This window comes from Microtus oregoni, unplaced genomic scaffold (genome assembly GCF_018167655.1).
Source record: "Microtus oregoni isolate MIOR12 unplaced genomic scaffold, Mior012 000000F_ref0000247, whole genome shotgun sequence".
NCBI classification, from domain to species: Eukaryota; Metazoa; Chordata; class Mammalia; order Rodentia; family Cricetidae; genus Microtus; species Microtus oregoni.
The window spans coordinates 16,022,397-16,047,526 of record NW_024543059.1 but is presented as its reverse complement, the minus strand read 5'-3'; the positions used below and the strand labels follow the sequence as shown (position 1 = coordinate 16,047,526).

The following is a 25,130-nucleotide window of genomic DNA, read 5'->3' as shown; positions in this document are numbered from 1 at the left end:
GAGTCCTCTCTCATCCTATCCTGGGATTACAAAAATGCCATTTTACTTAGGATGGAGGTATCTAAACAACCAGCTGGGAGGCAAAGGAGAAGGATGAGTGATACGGGAGTCTTAGTGTTTGCTTTTATTCCCATCCGTAGGGCAGGGCAGGGTCACCCGAGCTTCTGTTCTCCCCTTCTAGGGCAGTGCACCAGCACACACAGAGCAGAACAGAGAACCAGCCAAGAAGAAAAGGAAGATATGCCTGAGTTAATGTGACCTTTGGGGCATCTGCTTCATCTGTGCTTGGCAGTACTCTTTGTCATACAGCCTGCACTGATGTCGGCGTCCTGGTCCTGAACCCACCGAATGTCCCTTTAGTCAGAAGGACTCTTCTGGGCAGGTCCTGCTACAGAAATGGCTGCCTAGGGATGGCCTTTTGCAAAAAGCACATGAAAGCCTGAGTTTAGGAACCTGCACCACTCCAGTGAAGCTCCACAGGAGCAAATAACGGAGCCTCCAGATGGAGCTAGGGTTTTTCCAAGGAGCCTTTGGTGAGTTCAATTATCTGGTAGATGTCAAGTGCTTCACCTAGAAGACAGTGGAAACTGGTTAGGATGCATCCACAACTATGAGCTCAGAAAGGAAAGTATGAATATTTGGGTAAAAAAGACAGTGGGTGGGACCACTGAGACTGCCAGGAATGGCAGCTTGTAACATTTTTAATAGTAAGTTTTCTGACCCACTCTGGCATTTTAGCACACATACTAAGAATGCACTTTCACTTTGACTTATAAAATAAATCTTTAAACATTTCTGGTGTAATTCTGAGAATGGGTCAGTATAGACTTAATCTTGGAAATTCTAGCATTTTCTTCATTTACTATGAACCACTTTCTGCAACAGCTCCCTTTATGATTTGAGTATCACATTAACTTTAGAATATGGCACATATTAAACGTAAATTTCTTCCCCAGGGCCCACAGTTCTAAATTACCTCCCGTTCTATGTACATGAGGAACAAAGACTGTGCTCACCCTGGGGAATCCCATATCTCCTCTCCATCCCTGTCGGGTTAGAAGGAGTCTTACAGTCCATGGTCACTTCCTTCCTGAGGCACTGGTCAATATCTACCGCACTGAAGAAGGCAACTGACTGGGGCAGGTCATTCAGACCCAGCTTGTAGGCAAACATGCACCTGCAAGAGACCCAGTCTCTGCTCACAGCCATGCACTGCTGCAAGGACAGCTCCTCGCTCCCACAGATCAGGTTTCTCCTGCTTCAATCACCCACACTTAGCAAAACCATGAAAGTGAAGGCTGTACTGCCTAACACCTCTGAGAATGAGAGACACTATAAACTACAATTAGGGACTCAACACGCTTCTCCAGTTTGGATATCAGTTATTGGAACCAAATATGAGAAATAAGTGCTGATTTTAAATATAACCACCACCCCAAGCCCGGGGAGAGCATGGGTCACAGTGCTGAACTGTAAATTTGTTATTTACGTACTTATCAAGATCGATCGGTTCTGAGTGGCAGATCAATGTGAAATAGTAATATTGAACTCATCCATATGAACTAGGATTTTTAGTGTAAGAAAATACAATTCAACAGGCGGTGGTAGCGCATGCCTTCAATCCCAGCACTCGGGAGGCAGAGGCAGGTGGATCTCTGTGAGTTTGAGGTCAGCCTGGTCTATAAAAGCTAGTACCAAGACAGGCTTCAAAACTACAGAGAAACCCAGTCTCAAAAAACAAAAAAAAAAAAAAAAAAAAGGAAGGCTAAAACAGTTAGTTCTGAGTTGACAATGCAGACCTGCTCAGTGGGCCCTACGCCCCAACATACCTGGTCAGAAGGTTGGTGATCTGCAGTGCCAGGGCAGCACGGTAGCGGTCCTCCTCCCGCACCAGGTAGCGGACCTCATCATGGATGCTAATGCAGAAGCGTCCATCAATGGCAAATTCCTCAAACAGCCACTTCATGGCCACAAGCATGAGGTGTAAGTAGTCCACGGCAGAGCTCTGTACCACCCAGTTCACACGGCTGGTCATGAACTAAGGGAGATCGTGGACATCCGTGAGGAAAGATGCACTTGCCAGTCTGCTGCAGTCCAGGGGTCCCGCCCCTTCTCTCCAAGGGTGACAAGAGAGCTCACCTCTCCCTGGACGACCGAGGGCTCCAGGGCTCTGCTGATGCAGCAGCCTAGCACTGGAGTACGTGGTGTGTCAGACATGGCAATGGTCTCCAGCTTGTTAAACATTTCTGACTCTGTGCCCCCCGTCCATGCTCGTTCAGCAGCCACCTCCCACTTCTTCCAGCGTGACCTAAGGAAACAGAACCATGAGGTCAGGCTTTGTTCACACCTCAATGCTAAAAACTAGCCCACACCAGTCCCTGCATCTTGAACAGAGAAGGTTCTCACTTCCTTAATGCTTCTTTCCGGATCTTTCGGAGATCCTGTAGGGAAACCCAGCCATCTTCTGTCCTGTCCACAGGGAGGTTCAGCTGTCTCACCAGCCATTCCCCCTCATCTGAGAGCCGGTACCTGTGGGGAGCAGCATGTCATTCCCACTAAACAGTCTCCTCTGCGACACACCCTCCCCTAGTTTCCCAAACAGCCCCTGGTGATGCTTCTCCCCCAAGGCCAACTTCAGCAGGGAAAACAGGTTCAAGGGGCTGAATGACTTGCTAACGTCAGCAGCTAGGAAGGGGCACAACATAGAAACTCAGGCTTTTGTGTCCCCAAAGGCCTGGGCTGTATCGTGTCAGCCCAATAAAGGGTAAAAACTCAAGCCATTCCTGGTCATACTGTTCCAGGGCTTGCCTGACACTGAACTGCCCAGGGACTAACAACGGCGTTCTATTAGTTCTGGAGACAGAAGGAGGGAAAGTACAGTGACCCCTAAAGGGGTGAAGGAACCTAGAGAAGCCAAAAACAAGATAGCCAAACCCAGCTAACTCCTACTGCCCCAGGCTCCTAAGGGTTCCAGAACCATGTCACCTATTTTATCAGGTGGGGAAGCATCAGGGCTTCTCCACAGTTTAAGGCTGCAGTTTAAATTCCTGTGATGTCTTCACTTCTACAACTAAGGCCCAACCTCCGTCCATCACTGTCTTTTTCTTGTTTTGTTTTCTGAGACAGGGTTTCTCTGTACTTTGGAGCCTTCCTGGAACTGCTCTGTAGACCAGGCTGGCCTTGAACTCACAGACCCACCTGGCTCCATTACTATGTCTTTCTTACCACAGTACACTACCACAACATGAATCCTACCTAGACACGGTCCACCTGCTCGGAACAGTCAGATCCAGTCGCCACCACACCCTACATCAGTTCCTCAGCTTTCAGTCTTTCTCAAAGTGAGGGTGCTGACTAGTTGATAAAAAAAACTAGGGTCGCCGGGCAGTGGTGGCACACGCCTTTAATCCCAGCACTCGGGAGGCAGAGGCAGGCGGATCTCTGTGAGTTCGAGACCAGCCTGGTCTACAAAAGCTAGTTCCAGGACAGGCTCCAAAACCACGGAGAAACCCTGTCTCGAAAAAAAAAAAAAAACAAAAAAAACAAAAAACTAGGGTCATCTGAGACAAGGGAAACCTCAATTGAAAAAATGCCTTCACACTGGCTTACAGACAAGTCTGGGGTGCTTTTTTTTTTTTGAATGAATTATGTGGGGGGGGTACAGCCCACTGTAGGTGGCCCCACCCCAGGCAGGCAGTCCCAGGCTATGTAAAAACTAGGCTTAGCAAGCCACTAAACAGTATTCCTCCCTGGCCTCTTCATCCATGTCCCCCAGTGATGGAAGAAAACCTGAGAGTTGAGCTGTAAGATGAAATAAACCCTTACTTCCCCCAAATTACTTTTGGTCATTGTGTTAATCATAGAAACAGAAACCTAGGGGGCTGGAGAGATGGCTCAAAGGTTAAGAGCACTGACTGCTCATCCAGAGGTCCTGAGTTCAATTCCCAGCAACCACAATTATAGATGGCTCACAGCCATCTATAATGAGACCTGGCACCCCCTTCTGGCTTGCAGGCACACATGGAAGGAATGCTGTACACATAATATAATAAATAAGACAGTTTCCACAGTTACCAGCTATCTCGTGGGGACACTACACGGTATACCTGCCGCTCTACTGCTACCTCTCCTCCACACCCAAGCCTACCAAAAAGCCCGGGGAAGTAGCACTGGAGGAGGAAACAGAAGGCTTCTGTCAGGACTAGCCTGCACTCTAGTTCTGCATGTTTCTCTTCCTTCATCCTGTCTCCTCTATCTGCTCACTCCTGTCCTAAAGCCATGAGCATAGGACCCTGTCCTGTGTGTGTCAGCTTGATACAAGCTAGAGTCATCACGGAGTAGGAAAGGCCTCCATGAGGTCCAGCTATAAGGCGTTTTCTCAATGGTGGAGGGCCCAGCCCATGATAGGCAGTGGCATCCCTGGGCTGGTGGTCCTGGGTTCTACAAAAAAGCAGGCTAAGCAACCATGGGAAGCAAGGCAGTAAGCAGCACCCTTCCATGACCTTGACTCCTGCCTCCAGGGTCCTGCCCTGTTTGAGTTCCTGCCCTGTTTGAGTTCCTGTCCTGACTTTTTTCAGTGATCAACAGCAATTGGGGATTAATTACAGCTCTGGATGACCGCTTGATGACAGTGTACCCTAAGTACAGCTTTACACTGTAAGACGACATTACACTTAAAGCTAAACCATCCTGCATCTAAGTTTAGAGGGAGAGCACTCAAGGGAGGGTGAGAGATGGAGGAGAGCTGTAAAGCAGGCTAATGTTCTGGGAAAGAACTCACCTGCGGAGGCCCTTCGTGACAGCATACATCTGCTGGGCCTTCTCGGCTGCCTCCTGCCTCGTGAGCCTGTGGTTGAACTGCATGAGCAGGCGCTCAGCAAAGGACTGCCCAGCCCCATAGATCCGGCCGTAGTTGAAGACTTTGGCATGCTCCCGGCTGATGCCGACGGTGGTGGCTGTCTTACTGTGGAGGTCGGTGCCCCTGCTCTTCCTGCCCTGCAGCGTCATCCAGCCAAAGGCCGTGCAGCCTGGAGAACGGACAACAGTGAGAAGCTCAGGAATATTTGGCCCTGCCGCCCCACCCCTGCCCAAGTCACAGGTCCTGCTTACCATGCATGCCAGCGAAGTGAGCATCTCCAAGTACAGCTGCAATCCACAGTTCCTGGGAGTCCACATCAGCACCCACGAGGACATAGCCAGGTGGAGCCTGCACCATGGCTTTCAACTCACTGCCTACTCGGTCAGGCTGCAGGAAGAGTGGGGTCAGGCCCACCTAGAAGCCCAAGGCAACTTGCTACCCTGGATTCCCAAGCTCAGGGCTGACAAATCACTGGCTCTTTCCCAAAGAAAGACTAGAGAAAGGCACACAGCACTAATCCAGACTCTGTGCAGAGATGGCCCGTTGTGGGCAGGGTAGAAAATGAAGAAACCCTAAAACTGTATGCCAGCACCCCACCAACTTGGCTCATCTGAACTCAGTGATGGCTGTGGCCACTATGTCTGGCACTGTCTAGCTAGCAGAAGGCACCTAAAACACATCTGCTGAAGGATGAATGACATGGAGTCAGATTTGAGCCACAGCCCTGTACAACTTTAGTTTTCTTCCCATGTCCCTTACTAAACCAAAGGCTCTGAGGTAGTTTCCCGAGACCTAAGAGAGGAGGACAGAAGCCGGGAGCAGACAGGACGTGTACCCGAGCACAGAGGACAGAAGCCGGGAGCAGACAGGACGTGTACCCGAGCACAGAGGACAGAAGCCGGGAGCAGACAGGACGTGTACCCGAGCACAGAGGACAGAAGTCGGGAGCAGACAGGACGTGTACCCGAGCACAGAGGACAGAAGCCGGGAGCAGACAGGACATGTACCCGAGCATTACTGGCAGTGAGCCAAGTGGGCTCCACCGCCCGGCGGGTGATGGTGCCAGCAGTCACCACCTGGGGCAGAATGGCCCCATAGTGGCCTTCCTCATCGAAGTTAGGGTGCCTGGGATGGAGAAGCAGAGAAGTGTCAGCAGCTTGCTCTGGCCCGAAGACTCACACCACTCAGTTCTCTTCCCCACAACCACTCAGTAAGCCGTACCTGGTCACGGCACGGGGCAGAGCGGACCTGGGAAGCCATACCACCATCTGGGAGCTGTAGGACAAGAAGGCGAAGCTCAGCGCAGACATGGCAGGCAGAGTCCACCTCAGTGCGCTGTCACCAGCCTTTGTACCTGACCAGCTTCAGGGACACTGGGTTCCCTTGAGGCCTGGCATCAACTCTCTTCTCACTAACCTTACTCAGGTGGGCTCTGGGCCTCACAGAAGAATCTGGGAAGTGGTGAGGCTTTGAAGGCAGCTCTGACCCTCCCCCCTGCTACCACGGCCTCTCTGCAGTCAGGGCACACTACCAACCCCGCACAGATGGCTGTGACTACAACCGTCTGGAATACCTTTGAGATGAATTCATTTCAAACCCTAACACAAGGTCTTTATTGACAACCCATGGCTCCAGTAGCTAAGTTAGGAGATTGAATGGGAGCTGGGAAGAACCATCGAAGTCCTACCACAGCACTCTCCATAATCAGAGAAACATGCCCAAGCTCCATGTCACCCAACAAACAGCTAAGCCTCTAAACTACAGCTGGGCTGCAACAGCGGAGAAGATGGGAGGAAAGGAGGCGTGGGGTGCAGCACCTGACAGCCACACAGACACACCTCCTGCTACCCCACTTTGGCCTACCTGATACGTTTATGAGCATTCCTCCAAAAAGAAATCATTTTATTTATTTCCAGGGCACGGGGTCCACTGGCACCTCCTGGGCCAGCCTGCAGGGTGCCATCCTCCATCTTGGGCAGGAAATCTTTGGCAAAGGGACTTCCCACATTGTAGGTGTTACCGTCCTGTAGAGGACAAAGAAGGCAGGGTTGGTGACAGGTGGTAGACCACTAGCTGACATGGACACTAGGCCTTCCCCCAACAGAACCTAGAACCTCCAGCAAATAGGTCAATTCCCAATTTGTATCTTGCACATACATAAGAGCATACCCACACATGCTACGATAATCATACAAAAGTAGTATCAACAGCCAAGAGAAGCTACAAGATGACAGATACAATGTCAGACATTGATTCATGCATGTCCACATCAAACTGATCCCACTGGGATGCCTCTCACCATTCAATTTTCAAAAGAAAAACGTAAGCACCAGAGATGAAACTTGCCCCAAGTCATACTCTGCTCCACTACTACTGTCAATCCCACAAAAAAGCCATCTCCTGGTCTGAGTAACCCCAGCATCCTACTCTGGGCCTTAACCACAGTGAGAACACAAGGCAGGCACAAACCAGAGCACATACCTTGTGAGGCAGCTTGAAAAACCAGCAACCAGGGATATCCACATCATTATAAGGTCCATTGCCATGGTGGTAAGTGGGCTGGCTGGTTTTGGGGACACAAGCAGCAGGCTGGGGGGGGGGGGGGGCACACACCCAGATCAGGCCCTGCTTTATTTAGCACCTGCTTTCAGCAAGGGCTGGGGGTAGGGGGATGGGAAAAGGGCCTGAAACTGAGCAGGCAAACCGGAAAGTGACAGGAAGGCATGAGGTCATACATTTCATTTCCTCTTTGGTCTCCCTATACCTAAGGGACCAGAGGGGAGCAGGGGAGCATCTCCAAACCCAAGACCTCGTGAACTCTGGCGGGAAGGAACTATGAGCAAGGGAATTCCCAGACATCCACTACCTCCCAGAGAACCTGAACAGATGTCTTGCTTACCAGTGTTAAGGATTGACCCAGCAATGAATTCTCCACCTTGGCCTCAGCCTCCACATCTAAGCAGCCCAGTTCTTCTGCCTGAATGGGGCCAGGAATCAGGGGTTAGAGAGGCGGGCAGCTGTAGGCCTGACTCCACCAGCCCTTTCCTCAAGGGAACTCAGACCAGATCAGTCCAGTCTAAGATGAGCAACGCGGCAGCTCCCACACAAAAGGTACCCCAGTTCCTAGGAAAACAGCAGGCCGAGAGCACAACCTCACCGTCTGCCACATGGCACTACTGTCGGAGACTAAGAACTCCTCCGCCAGCTCCGCCTCCTGAGTCTGCAACTGCTGCTTCCCCTGTTCAAGACAGTGCTTCTTGTACAAGGCCTCGATGGCTCTGGGCGGAGAAAAACAACTGCTGGTTACTGGTGCCTGCTCAGGCCAGGCAGCTTGCTGGGGTGTTCTGTGGGTCAGTCCCTTTCTTCACATCTCACATCAGCTCTGAGGGGGGAGACAGCAATTTCCCTGGATTTTAAACACAACGACCAACCCAGATGACTTAGCACTGTGACAGTCTGGGGTGCAGTAACTGGCCTGACTCAAGTTCCAGCGCCTCTGTGTTTGAGAATTCTGGAAACAAAGCAGCAGGGAAAACCGAGACTGAGGCTCCCCCGTGGGTTCAGCAGAACAAGGCCACCTCGGTCCCTTCCACCTGAAAAGCCTGACTAGTGACCCCAGCTGTCCTGTGGAACCAGGACTCGGGCCATTTAAATACCTTGACCTCTCCTTAACACCTGCTAGCCCAAAGTTCAGGGTTTGTGGCCTCAAACAGGGCACCCAGCTTCTCCAGGCCCTTGTTAGTTATAAATGTGGACACCAGGCCTGGAAGACACTTGCCTCCTGTGCACGAGGGCAGACTTCAATCTCCAGTACCATGAAATTAAAAAATTAAAACTAAAAAAATAAATAAAGCCCGTGTGGTAACTCATACCTGTAATTCTAGCAGTTGAAAAGCTGAGGCAAGGGGCTGGAGAGTTGGCTCAGTGGTTAAGAGCACTCTGAACCTGCTGCTCTTCCAGAGGACACAGGTTCAGTTCCTAGCACACACATGGTCCAGTTTCAGGGGATCTGACACCCTTTTCTGACCTCTGCCATGTACCAGGCATACATGTGGTACGCAGACAAACAGTTATATAAGTAAAAATAAAAATAGTAGGGCTGGAGAGATGGCTCAGAGGTTAAGAGCACTAGCTGCTCTTCCAGAGGTCTTGAGTTTAATTCCCAGCAACCACATGGTAGCTCACAACCATCTATAATGATATCTGGTGCCTCTTCTGGTGTATATATGTTAACAGAACATTGTATGCATAATAAATAAATCTAAAAAAAATAGTAATGATAATTTGAAAAAAAAAAAAAGCTAAGGCTAGATTGCCTAGTGAATTCCAGGCTAGCCTAGGCTTCAGAGTAAAACCTTGTCTAGTGAATTCCAGGCTAGCCTAGGCTTCAGAGTGAAGCCTTGTCTCAAAAACAAATAGATAAATAAATAGAAGTAAAACTCTTTTCCCGTGGAGCTGCTTAGATGCCTGCAGAATGCTCAGTAACACACTGTCTGGTACATAAAGAACACCCAAATTCTACCCAAGGAAAACAGCGAGCCTACCCCTTCCCAGCCACATCCAAACCCTCCCTCTGTGTTACTGTGAAAGCAGCTGTGCAGCTGGGCCTCGACAGCGAGGCTGAGGTCCTGAGGGTCAGAGGACCCACGGGAGAAAGAACTAGAACCCAGACACCTGACCCACAGCACTTCCCACCAGGTGGAGCTGACCTTGGGTACTCTAGTACGGGAAGCTACTGGATCCAGAACCTGAATCTTACCTGTAGGGGCAGGCTAGCCCAGCTGACTCTTCAGTGGAGCTCACGGGCAGCTCAGCCAGATTATCCCGACGCCCAGGCACCAGGTAGCCCCAGCCATGGGTGTCAGAGTAGTGTAGAGGAAAACCATCCCAGGTCAGTGCCATGAGCTTAGGAGTGACCCGCATCTGCAGGCTGAGGAGGCTGGGGCCTGGAGTCCATGCAGGGTCATCTAGCCGAGGGCAGAGCTTCCGGTACCACCTATTCCCCCAACAGGGAAAAAAAAAAAAAGTGTACCACTAAGGAGTAAAGAAGGGTCTCTCTTCCATGATGTGCCTTCCCCACCTTCCAAGGTCTCCAGGCTTTCTGGTGACTCTCCTTTGGGAGGCTTTGAACCTATTTGGTATCTCCTAGACTTATTCAAGATATCTCAGAAGGCAAACCCCATGTGTCTCACTGGCATCCTCCAGCCAAAGCTCCTTTCCAGGCTCAATGCAATCTCTAAGCAGAAGAACAGCTCTTCCTTCCTACCCACAAGAACTCCTGCTGTTGTAGACACACAATTCTGAGACCAAAGTGAGGCTAGCACACATACCCAAGGCATCGGCATTCAGGGTCACTTAAGTACCATGAGGCCACACCACTGCTTGCTCTGGCTGCTTTTTTTCTCACCTCTGCCTCTAAGACACCAGCAAAGGGCACCTCCACAAGGAAATTGCCTCTTATTTCCACAGGCCCAAGAGAACGGCCTCTAAACTAGACAGACGCTCTAAGTCTCATCAGTCAGTGGCACTGGCTGTTCTGCACACCTGCTGCCCCTAGAAGGGAGATGAGCCACCTGCAGCTACCACAGGGAGCATATACACGGCAGGGGCTCAATGCACTGTGCTGACTGTGTCCAGAAAGCCACTGGGGTCAGAGTAAACACAACTGAGCAGAAATGGAAGGTGGAATGATGCTGAGGCCAAACAGGGCGAGCAGAAATGGAAGGTGGAATGATGCTGAGGCCAAACAGGGAGCGCCCTGACAATCATGCAAGACAGCCTCTGTATGCTGGAGAGAACGAGTCTTACGCAGGGTGTCCAGGAAGGTGCTGGGGTCGCTTAGGCAGGACGTCTGTGGTGTTCTTCAGCTGCTGTAAATGGGTGCGGGCCACTACATCTTGCTGAAGCTCCTCCTCCTCACTGGGTGGTCCAGGATCTGTGCCAGTCAGGAGGTAAGGACCAGAAGGGACTCACAGGTCAAAGACTACAGTAACCCCTTCCAAGGACACCCTGGGTCCTAGGACTGTCCCAGAGATCACCCTGTCCCATCTCCCACCTAAGTTTCCTACCTTCCTGATCTGTAGGCTCCCCAAAGGGCCCAGCTCCCTCGATGGGCAAACGTGAAGCTAGCTTCTTCACCTTCGGCTTTTTTTGCTTAAACTCCTGCAAATCCCACTCTAGGTCCCAGAGCCAAGGGTCTTCTTTGTACCTGCAGAGCCAGTCCACCAGGCAAGGGTTAAGGCTGAACTAAATTCAGGCCTCCTGCCTGCCCGTCCCCTGCCTGGCCCAGGACCCGACTACCTCTGTCCTAAGTGCAGCTGGCAGGCATCATTAGCCAGATCCATCAGCGACTTCTTCATCTCCCGCTGGAGCTCCTCATATGTGCTCTGAGCCTCCGCCAGGTAGCGCTCCCAGTTCTGGTTGACAGGCAGGTAGGAGACACCCATCTCCAGCATGCCAGCCAGAGTCACTGGGTGGGGGCACCTTGGGGACAGAAACCAAAGGCTTCCATAAATGACCACAAAAGACAAGGCTTGGGCCCAATTCCTAAGACAATTTGACAAGCTCAACCCAGCCAGCTTTGTGGCAAAGCTCTAAAATCGGACAGGTTTGCACCCAGCTTTACTGCTACCCAACCTGCATCGGTCACCTGACTTCTCTGGGCCTCAGTCCCTTTACCTGTACCATGAAAATAACGTCCCCTTTTCAGGGGCAGTATGAAAATGATAGGGGGAAAAAAAAGAATGACAAGCCGCGTCAGGCACTGTGACTATCCCACACAACCTATGACCCCACAACCAGGAGAACAGTACATCTGTATGGATTTCTCGATGAAAACAGAGGCTCACAGAAACCAGGTTACTTGTCTAAAGTCAGTGAGGATACAGCAGCCAAGGTTTGAGTCTTGGGTGAATAACATCACCATGACTACATCATCAGACTGACTCACTAAAAAACAGACAGGGAATTGGGACCACACACGAGACGAGCCCCTAGGACTCCAGAAACCCAGAGTCCAGGGCCCTCATGGCTACCACTGAACAAAGGGCTCCATTCTGTCAGCCTACAGAGCTAAGTGACCAGCCCGATTCCAGTGGGATTGGTCAGGACCTCCCCAGACCCAGGGAGTTCACCTGGCTCTCCCTCACCTCTCCAAGAAGAGTGGCAGCTGCTGCTGGAAAACCTCATAGGTGGCCCACACATCACGGGCACAGTACTGCATCAGATCCTAGCACAAGGTGACAGGAACTTGTTGGGAGGTGGGACAAGCACCTAGTGCCAATGTCACGTCTCAGGGGCAGACCCAGCAGCTGTATCTCCCCAAGTTCAGCTGCTGGTCAGTCAGAGCCCATGTACCTGGAGCTCTGTGCCAACACCATACCTGGAAGTTCTCCCGGATATCTCTCATGGTGCCCTTGATAAACAGTTCCCGAGGCTCCTTCTCAAGGGGAGGCCCCCCCACATAAAGGCTGTGCACATCTGCAAGATTGTTGGCACTGCTGATGTTCATCCAGTCCCAAGATGAGATCTGAGAGACCAAAGGGAGGTCAGCTTGGCTTCAGCCCAGCAAGCAGACCAGAGACCTCAGCACCTCTCAGGGCGGTCCCAAGCGCACTCTCACCTCTGGGCCACTGGCTTTCCTCTGAGACTTCTGACTTTGATGTGTGGGGTGCCGGGTCTTGTGCTTGCCCTTCTTGGCTGCCATCCACAGACTGCGCTGGAAGCTGCTCAGCCCGGAGATGGCCATATGCATGCTCATAGTGTCCAGAAAGCGCATGCGGGAACCCTGAAGGGAGGGCGGGAGAGGAGAGGCTGCAACAGAGGCGCTAGCTGCCCACTGCTTCAGTGGTGTTGATCCCAGCCCCATATTAACTCTTAATCCAACACAAAACACAGAAGTTCCGTGCTTGTCCCAACATCTGCAAGAGACCCCCCAAACTCCTGAATGTGCAGAACTGGCTCAGTTCAAATACACAAGCGCGTCCTCCCAGATTCCAGCAACAACTCTGGGCAGCTCGGGGGAAAGGAGCTAAACAAGACCTTCAAAGCTATGCGCCAGGCTCCAGCTCTGGTCCTGGCCCCTCACAAGTTAACAAGGCTGTGCCTTAGGGCCCTAAATGCCAGGCTAAGGGCGCTGCCAGGGTACTTCCTTACCCTGCCCATTAGCCTGTTATGAAGATTCAAAGAAAAAGTGTTTTACAATCTAAGAACTATCACTACTGCACACCAGGCATTTCTACCAATCTGACACATGTGCTAGTCAAACTCTCCTAAAGGTGCATCGAGGGAACTCCTGTACAGAAAAAAACAAAAAACAAAACAAAACAACAACAGCAACAAAACCCCCTGAGGCTTAGAGATGTTAAGGAGATCACACTGAGCACTAATGAATGGGGCAGGCTGTGGCCCAGGCTCTGACTCGGAGCCCTCAAAAGCTCTAAAATGCCACAAAAAGAGCCATTTTTATTCTGAAACAACTTCTAGTCCTATGCCAAAACACTGAGATGGAACTCCCTGCACCATGTAGGGAAGAGACGGGTCATCTGCCTCAACAGTCTCAGACACCACACTAAACTGTTTCAGCTCTGTTCTGGGGAGTCGGCAGCTGGTCAACGGAAGTCCCTGCGGATGCTGCAAAGCAGGAGGAAACGGTCGTCAAGAAAGCAATGCTTGGGGCTGGAGAGATGGCTCAGGGGTTAAGAGGACTGACTGCTCTTCCAGACAACTAGGGTTCAATTCCCAGCATCCACATGGCAGCTCACAACTATCTATAACTCCAGTTTTAGGGGACCCAACAACCACAGCAAAACACCAATGCAAACTGGGTGGTGGTGGTGCACACCTTTAATTCTAGCACTTGGGAGGCAGAGGCAGGCGGATCTCTGGGAGTTTGAAGTCAGCCTGGTCTGCAGAGTGAGTTCCGGGACAGCCAAGGCTACACTGAGAAACCCTGTCTTGAAAAGCCAAAACCCTTAGCAAAGGAGACAGGGCTCTGAGACCAACTTGTGCCAAAGCCTGCCATTCCCACAACCTTACCTGAATCAGATACTGCTCCCTGATGTGGGCTCGGTCATAGGAAACATTGTGCCCCACCACTAACTGTTCCTGCCAGTTCTGCTGGGTGGAACTGCAGGCACTGGCAGAGATGTCCAAGGGGATTAGGTCAGCCGGCGATAGCTGGCTGGTCCAAGAGTAACGCTCTTCCACCAGCCGCCGGCTGCACCAGGAATACCTGAAGGAGACAAGTGGGCAGCTTTACCATGAAGGAGAAGACTTCTGTTCCACACCACCCACGGCATGCCAGATCCCCAAGGGGTGCGACTCACTCACACAAGTCAGGGGTTACTGGGGAGAGAAGTTAGAAAGCTTCTTTACTATCCAATCCCACAGATTAACAAGGCGCTAGATGCTACGGTAGCAGCTGCCATGTGCAGGAAGGCATGCAGGCCCCGGCTGAGTCTGCAGCTAGCTCTGAGGCCTTCATGGGTATGACCAACCCCTTGTGTCTTTAAGCACAGAACAGCCAGTGTTACAAAGGAGAGAGTGGCAATACAACCCAGAGTGAAGAACTTTTTAGCTGAAAATGGCAGAAAAGAAAAACAATGACACATGCTGAAGACACACACAGGGTAAGACATTCACCGGCTGCACAGATTCTGAAGGAAAGAAACAAATCACGCACTCTCCAGGACCAACACCCTGGGTGAGATGCCACGGAGCACAGGAGCACACCACAATGAGAGAACATATGTACATGTGCAGAGTGGGTGTGGAAGAGACAAGATGAGCGCTGGTTTGGTTTTTTCTTTTTTTTGGGGGGGGGGGGGGCGCTGACACTAACTCAGGAGATGGTTAGTCAGCTCCAGATCCCAAGGCAAAATGGGAGAATGGCCACTGACAAAAGCCTGCCACGAGCCACTACTGTTCCAAAGGCCGAGGCCACTCAGGAGACAACACAGCTCTAACGGTGCTCCCTACAACCTTTGGGGAAGACAGGCGTGATCTGCAAAACTAGCTGCTGTAAAGCCGGCAAAGTCTAAGGCACACTCCACGGCAGGACTGCATAAGGCACTCAAGCTGGAATTCTTCCTCTTTTACCCAGGCTGATCAAAGTCCTCTGAAACAACAGAAGCCAACTACTCAAAGCTATAAGGATGACAAGGACTTCAGTTAGCAAAAGCCATACTGGTGTCTAGACTCAGGCCTGCAGCTGTTTGTGAAGCCATCTTATTACAAACTTATTTGTGATTTAACAAAATAGAAAAAAAAGCGGGGGGAGTCAAAATTAGAGGAGCTGGAACCCATGCTACCAATACTAAACTCCTTGGACTCTCAAATGACAAAGGCCTGGGTGGTATCTCTTCATGTAGATAATCCCTTACCAAAAGCCTTTAGGAAGCTACCTTCTGGGAGACTCCTCCAAGTGTGAGCTGGTCAGGCTATAAACCGTGGAGCACAGCTGCCAGATTCAATGTGGACAGCTCGTGAGGCACCAGCCACAACTGCGATAGTCAGACCACCAGGAGGAAGGCCTCTGCCTGAGGCCTTCACTAAGCAAGGCCCCCAGCACCACTGGTCAAATGGAATGAGAATGAAGGCAGAGTGGGAAGGAGAAGAGAAAGAAGTGAGGAAGGCGGAGGAAGAGGAAGAGAGACTTGACTTGTCCAAAAGTGACCAACTGTCCAAAAAACCTGACTGTCACTGGTTTCCTTCCAGCTAGCAAAGCCGACTTTATCTTTCCACCTGATGGCTGGCGCCCCCTTGACTCTGGCCATCGGGTGACATAAGCACTGGGGAACGGATCATGACTTCCACTACATCAAGGCAAAGTCATCTAGACATGCTCCCCAGCCACGGATGCCTACCTTATCTATCTAGCCACGCTTTCACCACTTTCAACTGCACACACAACATTTCGCAGCTTTCTTTACAAAGATGTAGCCTCCAATAGGAATAAAGAAACTGCCAACTTTTTTGCTGGCCATGCCTGAAAGCCTTAAGGCTGTAAAGAGTATCTTACTCCTGGAACGAAGAATAAAAAAGGGGAGAGAGAGACAGTACCGCCATCATTGCTTGGAAAAGAAACGTGGGTAGCACTTAGAAAGTTATTTAGAAAGAAAAGAGAGACTGGATATTCCTGTTTGGGATCAAACTGTCTACCTGTAAGGAAGCTGTATGTCTCAGCTGGGGGCGGTCAAGACTAGGCCACCTCCAGGCTCATTTGGAAAGGTTGACTGAACAGGATTTGGTCTGGCATTTCTGGAATACACTGGGGATGCTTAGCATTTTAAACTGCCTAGAACAATCCCACCGAAAAACATCTTCCTGTCCAAAATAACCATCGGCATCCCCAAATCCAAATACTTTTCAGACTGACTTGTCACAGAAGCTCCTAGAGGTCAGGGGTTGAGGCACAAACTCGTGGTCATCTTAAACGGTCTCTTTGTCTCAAACACAACACCGATTCTCTGCATGACCCCTGACCCTCGCTTGGGCGTTGTCCAGAGCCTGTGTATCTTTCCACCACAGTGAGCCCCACAAAAGCAGGATTAAGGGGTTTAGCTCACCACGCCAGCAGTCCTTAAATGAGCACACAGCAGGAACTGAGAAACTGTTCGCTGAACCAAACCATTTAGCTGGGCCCCCTATAAATGATAGGTCCATGTTCCTAAACCTCCACTTACCAGGCCGAGGGGGATATGGCCACCGCCAAAGTGGGGCAGGTTCCCTCTGCCAAGCAGACCTCCACGTCGAACACCAGGGCCCGCTCCTCGGGGATGGCCACGGGTTCGGCCTCCCCCTCGGGGCCGTACTGGGTCCAGCCCTCCGCCCAGGCCCAGCTCTTGGGCTGGGGCGGCAATTGGGCCTCTAATAATGAGGCGGCCGCCTCCAAGTAAGGCAGGCTCTGCTTCTGGGCCAGGAGGCGGAAGTGCTGGTCCAGGTTGCCCCCGTAGAGCCGGGGCAGGCGCAGCTGCACGTCTGGCAAGGGCGTGGCCGGCTGCCCCCAGAGCCCGTGCTTCTGCAGGTGCCTGATGCTGCGCTGCACCGCGGCCTCGTCGGGCCTCTCCCCTCCGCACCCGAAGATTTGCTCGTGCAGCCCTCTCGACAGCATCTGGATGAGCAAAGGGTTGAGCCGCAGCTGCCCGTCCTCCGAAGAGGGCACTTGCGACCGCGGCGGCCCGTCGCTGGGGACGGGGTCGAGGACGGAGCTGGAGACTCTGCGTCCGGTTGCTGGAACTGGTCCCGAGCCCATCCTGCTGCTCGCCACCTTCTTCCAGAGCAGGCGGCTCATGGTGGGTGCAGGGAGCCCCCCGCTGTGGGTCGGGACTCCTGGCCTTGGGCTCCAGCTTGGCTGCTTTTACTGGCCGAAAGACTCAGAGAGAGAAGCGCCCCCTCTCCGTGTTCCTGGCAGTGAAATGGGTCTTACCATGCCTGCCTTCCTCACACAAATCCTAAAGGAGATAGATGACAGAGTGTTATTACAAGTGTCTTGTCTTGTACCCACGGCTTATCACTCGTGAGACATTAGCCGCCTGCCAAGCACGCCCTCCGTTTGCTTGATCTTAGCCAAAAGGCCAGAGGGGTGTAGGTGCGTTTTCTGCTACGCCTCCAACAACCTTAAGAAATGGCACTGCCCCTCCGGCGGGAAGAGCTACACAGGCTCATCAGTGGACATGGAGGAGCCGCCGGAGATGCTGGACTAGGGAGACGCAGACCAGAGTCGCGGCTCTCCAACTGCGTGACCTTGGGCAAGCAAGCTCTTTAGGTCCCGACCTCCTCTGGAAAACGGGGTTAAGGTCTCCAGAAGTCACGGGGCAAAGCTGCCGGGAGTGACAGAGGGCGCAATCCTCGCGCCGCCCCGGCCCCAGCTGGCGCTCGGCAGACAGAAGCCGCCAGCCCCAAACCGACGGCGGCTCGAGGGCCTAGCGGCCGGCTTCGAACCCGCCGGACGGGCCACAGCCCCGCCGTCCCCTGCCACCCCCGGGCTGGCCCAGGGCGCCCTGCTCGGGGCGTCGGCGGCCACCCCCGCGCGTCGGGACACCGGGGAAGTCGTTGCAGCCGCCGCCGCTGAGGCGCGCTGGGACCGGACGCCGCCCTGCTCCAGGCCGCGTCCCCTGGCTGGAGACGGAGCAGCCGCGCCGCCTCGCCCGGCCTCCCCCTGCCGAACCCGCTGGAAACCTCGCTCTGCTCCGCGCCTCTCGTCCTGCGGCCGCCCCACGGCCCTAGTGACGACGCGGCGGCGAGCGGCCCACGCAGCCTCCGAGTGGCGTGTGGTCTCGTCGGCAGCCGCAACTGGCCGAGTGCGCGAGCGAGGTCCCGCGGCTACCCAGAGGCTGGCGGGAGACTCCCCAGGTGCCCAATCAGAGCGCGGCCAATGGAGCCGCCCGCCCGCGGGGGTGGGAGAGGGACTTCCGGGCGCCTCCCCTCCGCCTGGAGAAGATGGAGCGGTCTGAAGTGGTTTTAATGCTTTAGGCTACATAGAAGAAAAGGCTCACTGGCGGCCGCGTGGCCTAATGGATAAGGCGTCTGACTTCGGATCAGAAGATTGCAGGTTCGAGTCCTGCCGCGGTCGGGGGGTTGTGTTTATTTTACCAATTATCATCTTCACTACTTATTTTGGAAATTTGGCCAAGCGACTGTAGTGGGCATGACCAACTTCCGCCCTACTCTAAAATCTGGGAACTCTGAATATGAACTGACAACTGTGAGGGCAGGACGCCTTAAGAAAATGTGGGGCCGCCTTTCTCAACTGTGGCAGCGGTGGAGAGTCCTGGCCAGGTGGAGAGTGGAACGGAGCACGTGCCTTTCGACAGCGATGACACAGCACGATGTGGCGCCCCCCATCCCAGGTGATGATGATGATGGTGATGATGACCTGTGATTGTGCCCACCGGGAGCAGTAGTCCCTCCCGGGCCCAGCTGACGAGCATCCCTCCCCGAGATCTGCCAATCTCCGTGGCCAGAGCCTGAAGCTCTAGGGGTTTCTGCGCCCTTCTCTCAGCCGGCGATCAGCGGCGTAGGGTCCCGCGAAGGGAGAACCCGGGCATTTGAGTCAAGAGCCCCAGATGAGGAAAGAAAGTGTGGAGCAGCGGGACTGACTACTTAGAGTTAAAGCACTCTGCGGAAAGGATCAGAGATGAAACAGAGTAGGGATCACGTGACCAGGGTCTTAGACTTTTTCCAAGAGACTCTACCTGCTCTTCTGTCACCGGCAGGGGCAAGGAGAAGTCTTGGCCAACACCCTTGCATAGATCCCTTCTCTCTCTCTCTCTCTCTCTCTCTCTCTCTCTCTCTCTCTCTCTGTGTGTGTCTCCTCTCCTCTTCTCTCTCTCTCCCCTCTTCCCTCTCTTCCTTCTCTCCCCTCTCTCCCCTCTCCCCTCTCTTTCTCTCTCATTATTTTTTTTCCCTAGACGATGAGGTCTCACCCTGTATGCAGCCTAAGCTGATTCGGAACTTACTTTCGTCGTCCTGGCTGCCCTCCTGCCTCAGCGCTGGGACTGGCTTCCTCTTGCTTTCCGGTTGAAAGAGTTACACATTTTTCTAGTTGTACTTAGTAGACACAAAGTGGTTGTTTGTTATCAGTTCTAGAGACACACACAAATACAATAAACCAGAAAGTCCTTATTTTATGCTTTTTCTTGTTTTTACATAACTGCACAATTGATGCTTCTATAAAGTGACAAAGGCCCTTAATAAACCAGGGAGTCCTTGGGAGCGGAGGGGGCCGGGGTGGATTTTCAATTCATACAGTCTCCTGCTGAAACGATTATGCGTCATCTGAGCGCTTAGCTGCTGTGGTGTTAGCCATACCTGCGGCTTCTTCTCAATGGCGATCACAGACTTTTCGTAGCACTTGCTGCAGATTCTTCAGAACTTTGCTTACAGCTGTTGGTGCAGAGCTTCCAACAGCAGCGGTTGTAGGGAAGTGTCTAAAACCTGTGATTTAATAGAGCAACAAAACACACCTAAAGGCGGGAAGGTGGTGGCGCACCCCTTTAATCTCAACATTCGGGAGGCAGAGGCGGGTAGATCTCTGAGTTCGAGGCCAGCCTGGACTACAACGTGAGTTGTTTAGCTAGAGCTAAACAGCCAAACCCTGTCTTGGAAACACACACACACACACACACACAAGGGTTAAGTTAGTCAGGAAGTGGTGATCCATCAGATCTCTGAGTGTGAACCCTCAGCCCGGGCTGAGGGAATAGCAGGGGGTGAAGAGCATAACAGGCCTTGCAATCATGAGCATCTATCTCCAACACCCGCATAGCATAAAAAACCTAGTGTGGGGGTTGCTGGGTCCCAGAAGGCCACAGAAGCCTGCCAATGTGATCTAATCAGCAAGCTCTGAGTCCCAGCGAAAGACCTGGTTTTCAAAAGCCAGATAAACAGGTCCTGAGAAATAACGCCCAAGGTTGACCTCTGCCCCCACATACAGATACGGTTGACATCTGACCCACACCCACAAAGAAACAAACACCCTATCAACTGCTTGCTCTCTCCAGCCCCAGGCACACATTAACTGGTCCATCTCTGCAGCCTGCAGCGCCCGCCCTCTGTGTGTGTGCAGGTGTGCTAGGCCTGGCCCTGTGAATAAACAGAGAGCAGCAAAGACTTAGCAGATCTTTCTTTAACTGAGGTTGTTTGAGTGGAAACGGGAACCAGTGCAGTCACCAGAAGTTAACAGATGTGACGGATGCAGGAAGAGCAGACAGGGACATGAGGGCTTCTTGGTCAGTGTGGAATGACTCAAAGCTCCGTCTGTGCTGGGGAGCAGAGCCAAGGATTCCAAGATCAGCCATGCATGGTGACTTAGTGAAGAACTGTTCTCTCTGGGTTCAAGTCCCAGACAGGCTCTCTGGCTGAATCAAGAACTCCTGAGCTAACTAGGCTGATCAGCCAGAGTTCAGATTACCGAAGGAAACCACCATGCCTGGCGTGCTATGCTCCCTTGCTCACTCGGACTCCAGGGCTTTCAGGAAGCAGCCTCCCTATCACTCCATCTCCTCCTCAGGGAAAGAGGGTGACAGCTCCTCCCTGGGACTGCCTAGGTGACATCGGCCTCAGAGCAGGAGCCAGCGTTCCTGTGGTCAGAATTGGTCATTACTACCAGGCTTAGGTCAGGCCCTAGAATAGAGCTCCGAATGAGACCCCACTTCAGTCCCTGTGAAATTCCCAACAGTGGAGAGCTGGGAGGAACTTTTCTCAGATGTCTCAAAACATAGAGAGCAAGAATGTACTACCAGCAGTTGGGAGGTAAACTGAAATTCAAAGTCACCCACTGTCACAGGATAAATTCAAAGCCAACCCAATATACACCAGACCCTGCCTCGAAAAAAAAGAATAAGAAAAGAAAATTGTGTACATGATAAGTAAAAAGGAATTTTCAATCTAAGAGAGGTATTTGTCAAGGTCTTTTTAAAAATTCTGGTCAAAGTACATTGTATACATGCATTAATACCATTGTTTTATATAATTAATATACACTAATTTCTAAGAGAGAAAAATACATTACCATAGATGTACATAGATCCTTCCAGCATCCCAGATTATTGGAAAGCCAAGGTAAATAATAAAGATTATACAAAGGGGAGCGCTCTCTGCGAACGTGAAAATCCATGCCCAGCCCAGTCTCCTCTGAGTGCAAATAGTACCTCAGTGACATTTAGCTGATGACAAAGAAAGGAAGGAAGGAAGGAAGGAAGAAAAAGAGCAATGAGGGCTCTTTCACCAGTGACTGAAACCCCAGCTCCACCTGGTCACAAGAGATCCTGTCTCAAATCCATTCCTCAGCTGGGCATGATGGCGCCTTCAGTCCCAGCTTGGGAGGCAGAGACAGGCAAATGTCGTGAGTTTGAAGTTAGCCTGGTCTACACAGTGTGCTCCAGGACAGCCAGGGTCACAGAGTGAAATTCTGTCTCAACAATAAAAGACTTAAACCACTCCTTTCTCTCATACCCTTCCCTCTCCCACCAAAAAGCCAAAATAAATAGCTAAATAGATACGTAAAATCCAGGGGCCAGCCATATGGCTCAGCAGATAAAGGTGCTTGTTGCCCATCCTGAAATCCTGAGTTTGAGCCCCAGGATGCATGTGGTAGAGGAGAACTACCTCCTGGGTGTTCTTCTCTGGCCTCCGTGGCGCTGTGGCCCCTGTGCACACGCACAAATAAGCTTTAAAGAAAGGAATGAGCTGCTGGGAATGGTGGCGCATGCCTTTAACGTCAGCACTCGAGGGTCAGTGGCAAATGGAGTTCTGAGTTCTAGGCCAGCCTGGTCTACATAGTAAGACCCTGTCTCAAAACAAAACAAAACAAAACAAAACAAAAAAACCCTGCAGCTTTAATCTGCTAACACAAAACAGGGTGTTTCCATGGGAAGCAGCCACAGTGATGACAGGAAGGAAAACTTCACAGTTCAATTCTTCCTGAACAGCTCAGTTTAGTTCATAAGTTCCATCCCCAATCCTGAGGACTGAGGCAACCCCTTAGCAGCGGCCAGGAACTCGGAAGAGACAGACAACCGGTGATAAGAATACTAGGTGTCTCCTCTGTGTACCGGTTCCACACAAAGAAACACACAAATGGTCATGGACCAGTCTCTTCTCCTCAGGAAGTGTCCTTGTCACCCACAAGGATGTGTATACTTCCATCAACTGCTTTTACCTGCCCTTAACTGCACAGGTGCGCCGCAACCAATTACCCCTGTGTAACAGGGAATTGATTTTAGAAATAAGTCTCTCATCTCAATATCACATAGTAGGCATCTGAAAACAAAACGGAACAAAAAGAATTGATAAATTGTAAAAAGGATTGGGGGAGGGGCGGTGAGAAAGGATTAGAGAGGGCTGGTGGCGTGAGTGTATTAGACATGTTTATGAAATTGTATTTTTTTTAAATTCTGGGAAGACCCTTGCCTGACTGGCAGCAGCCATCAGGTGAGCCAAGATGGGTGCGTACCTATACATCTGGGAGCTATGGAGGAAGAAGCAGTCCAATGTGGTGCGCTTTCTCCTGAGGGTCCGCTGCGGGCAACACCACCAGCTGTCTGCACTGCATAGGACTCCCCGGCTCATTGGGCCTGATAAAGCACTAAGGTTGTGGGGACACAACACCAGGCAAGGTTATGTCATATTCAGGATTTGTGTCCGCAACTGGTAGCCACAAACGCCCAGATCCTACGGGTGCAACTTACTGCAATCCTGTCCGTCATGGTTTTAACCATCTAAAGCTTTCCAGAAGCCTTCAGTCTGTTGCTGAGGAGAGAGCTGGACGCCCATTGTGGGGCTTTGAGAGTCCTCAATCCTTACTGGGTTGGCGAAGATTTCACATATGAAATATTTAAGGTTATCCTCGTTGATCCATTCCATAAAGCTATCAAAGGAATTCTGACACTCAGTGAGGCCACTGAACCAGTCCACAAGCACCGAGAGATGGGTGGACTGACATCTATGGCCACAAGGGCTGTAGCCTTGGAAAGGGCCACAGACTACGGGTGCAGCTTGTGGGTGCAGCTTGGAGAAGGCACAATACTCTCCGGGTTCACCATTACCACTAATCACATACGGTTTGTAAGATTCATACCAAGCAAACAATTTAAATCATCCGTCTGGAAAGGGGGCCGGAGAGCTGGCTTAGCAGAAGAGCTCTGGCTGCTCTTGCTGAGGACCCAACATCCACATGGCAGCTCCATGGGTAACTCCAGCTCCCAAGGATCTGGTGTCCTCTTCTGGTCTCCGTGGGCACCAAGCATACGCATGCCGCACAGATATACAGGCAGGCAAAACTCCTACATGATAGATAGATAGATAGATAGATAGATAGATAGATAGATATTATAGATAGAAAGAAAGATAGATATGGTAGATAAAAAGACAGATAGATATGATAGATATTATAGATAAACAGACAGAAATACTTGTAAGTTCTTTCATCTTATAAATAAAACTTTCTGAAAAACTATGTAATAGAGAGACTTCAGTTGAGAACCTTTAAAATAGTTTTAGGCTTCTTTTAATTTGTGTGCATGTGTGTTTTGCCTGCATGTGTGTATGGATACTGTATACATGCGCGTTTTGCGGCATGTGTGTCTGTGTACTGTGTACATGCCTGGTGCCCGCAGAAGTCAGTGGGAACTGGAGTTACAGATGGTTGTGAGCTCCCATGTGGTTGCTGGGGACTAAACCTGGGTCCTCTGCAGGAGCAGCCAGTGCTCTTGACCACTGAGCCAGCTCTCCAGCCCCTTGGGTGATATTCTTAAAGATAAAGATGGCTCAATAAGACACTTTAGCTTCCTGTTTTGAGATAGGGTCTACTGTAGTCCAAGGATGACCTTGAATTTCTGACTCTCCCACCCGGCCAAGACAATTTAATTTAATTTTTTTTTTCCCACGGCAGGGCTCAGTGTGTAGCTTTGAAGTAGATAAAGTGAATATTTAACATGACCTTTATTTTAATCCCCAACTTCTCCCAAAATTATTTCCAGGAATCTCAATAAACAGTGGGTGTCCAGAAAAGGGAGAGGTAGCCAGACACAGTGCCTCACACCTGTAATCACAGCACTTGGGAAGCTAAGGCAGAAGGAGCGCCATGCTTTTGAAGCTAGCCTGGCTACAGAGTGAGGTCCTATCTTAAACCCCCTTCAAGGCTAGAGGGATGACTCAGCAGTTAAGAGCACTTGCTGCCCTTGAAGAGGACCCAGGTTTGGCTTCTAGCACCCGTGTGACTACTCACAACCTCCTAATAACTCCCTTTGCGGGGAATCTGTCGCCCTCTTCGGGCCGCTCCAGGTATTGCATGCGCATGACGCACTTGTGCATACACAATACAGGCAGAAACATACACATAAAATCTTTCTTTTAAAGATAAAGACAACCAAGCTGCTGTCTCTGATATAATTCTATATATGCATAGAAACTAGACATACTCAGCAGATACTGGATTTTAGAAGTGGCATTTCTGTCTGTCGATGTCCTAGACTCCTGCTGCCATGAGAGCCATGCAGCTTCCTGGGGTCGGGACTGTCTCTTGGAGTTGTATTGGAGTCCAAGGGCCATGCTACTTCTGGTACCATGATGACTGGGTGGCCTGCGCTGCCACCTGGGGTCATGATGGCATCCAGACTCGGGCTGCTGCCAAGGACCATGTCTGGGTCTGTGGTCCTATCGCAACCAGGTTCTGTGTTGTAGTCCGTGGGCCATGTGGCCACAAGGTGCTACACGGAGGCCCAGGGTCTGGGACACAGCCTGTGATCTTGGAATCTGGGGCCATGCTGCA

At 51.4% G+C, this 25,130-nt stretch overlaps 2 protein-coding genes, 1 non-coding gene and 1 pseudogene across 5 annotated transcripts in view; 3 read left to right on the top strand and 1 right to left on the bottom strand.

Moving 5' to 3' along the window:
- Window positions 1-318, top strand: part of Fanci (FA complementation group I) — a 50,783-nt gene extending 50,465 nt beyond the window's left edge. For both annotated transcript variants that reach the window (XM_041638871.1, XM_041638792.1), the window contains exon 38: window positions 182-318. In XM_041638871.1, coding sequence (XP_041494805.1) covers window positions 182-253 — 72 coding nt within the window. In that variant the 3' untranslated portion in view covers window positions 254-318. The remainder of the gene's footprint in view (window positions 1-181) is intronic.
- Polg (DNA polymerase gamma, catalytic subunit) lies at window positions 85-18,176 on the bottom strand. 2 transcript variants are annotated; one of them, XM_041639078.1, is made up of 23 exons: window positions 18,038-18,176; window positions 16,543-17,310; window positions 13,895-14,090; window positions 12,480-12,644; window positions 12,240-12,386; window positions 12,007-12,086; window positions 11,159-11,341; window positions 10,927-11,066; window positions 10,667-10,793; window positions 9,618-9,854; window positions 8,016-8,136; window positions 7,758-7,835; window positions 7,340-7,447; window positions 6,722-6,882; window positions 6,080-6,133; window positions 5,866-5,983; window positions 5,110-5,245; window positions 4,781-5,027; window positions 2,407-2,529; window positions 2,140-2,308; window positions 1,830-2,038; window positions 1,017-1,177; window positions 85-570 (listed from the first exon to the last, which is right to left on the bottom strand). In XM_041639078.1, the coding sequence occupies exons 2-23, from the start codon at window positions 17,148-17,150 to the stop codon at window positions 509-511; spliced, it is 3,630 nt and encodes a 1,209-aa protein (XP_041495012.1). In that variant the 5' UTR covers window positions 17,151-17,310; window positions 18,038-18,176; the 3' UTR covers window positions 85-508. The 2 variants fall into 2 exon arrangements, with proteins under 2 accessions (XP_041495012.1, XP_041495073.1); XM_041639139.1 differs by lacking the exons at window positions 12,007-12,086; window positions 12,480-12,644; window positions 13,895-14,090; window positions 16,543-17,310; window positions 18,038-18,176 and having other exon boundaries at window positions 86-570; window positions 12,240-12,376.
- Window positions 18,177-18,358: 182 nt separating this feature from the next.
- Trnar-ucg lies at window positions 18,359-18,431 on the top strand. The gene has a single exon. It is a non-coding gene; the product is annotated as a tRNA-Arg (tRNA).
- A 4,371-nt stretch (window positions 18,432-22,802) lies between these two features.
- LOC121446478 lies at window positions 22,803-23,412 on the top strand (annotated as a pseudogene).
- The last annotated feature ends 1,718 nt before the right edge of the window (window positions 23,413-25,130 follow it).

Bases quoted from the DNA above. Each gene is read 5' to 3' on its own strand.
- Polg (XM_041639078.1), bottom strand. From the start codon at position 17,150: ATGAGCCGCCTGCTCTGGAAGAAGGTGGCGAGCAGCAGGATGGGCTCG. The intron at 5,246-5,865 runs GTACATGTCCTG...CTCTTCCTGCAG, and splicing joins TCACTGCCAGTAATGCTCGG to CCTGACCGAGTAGGCAGTGA. The intron at 1,178-1,829 runs GTATGTTGGGGC...GGTCTCTTGCAG, and splicing joins ATCACCAACCTTCTGACCAG to GTGCATGTTTGCCTACAAGC.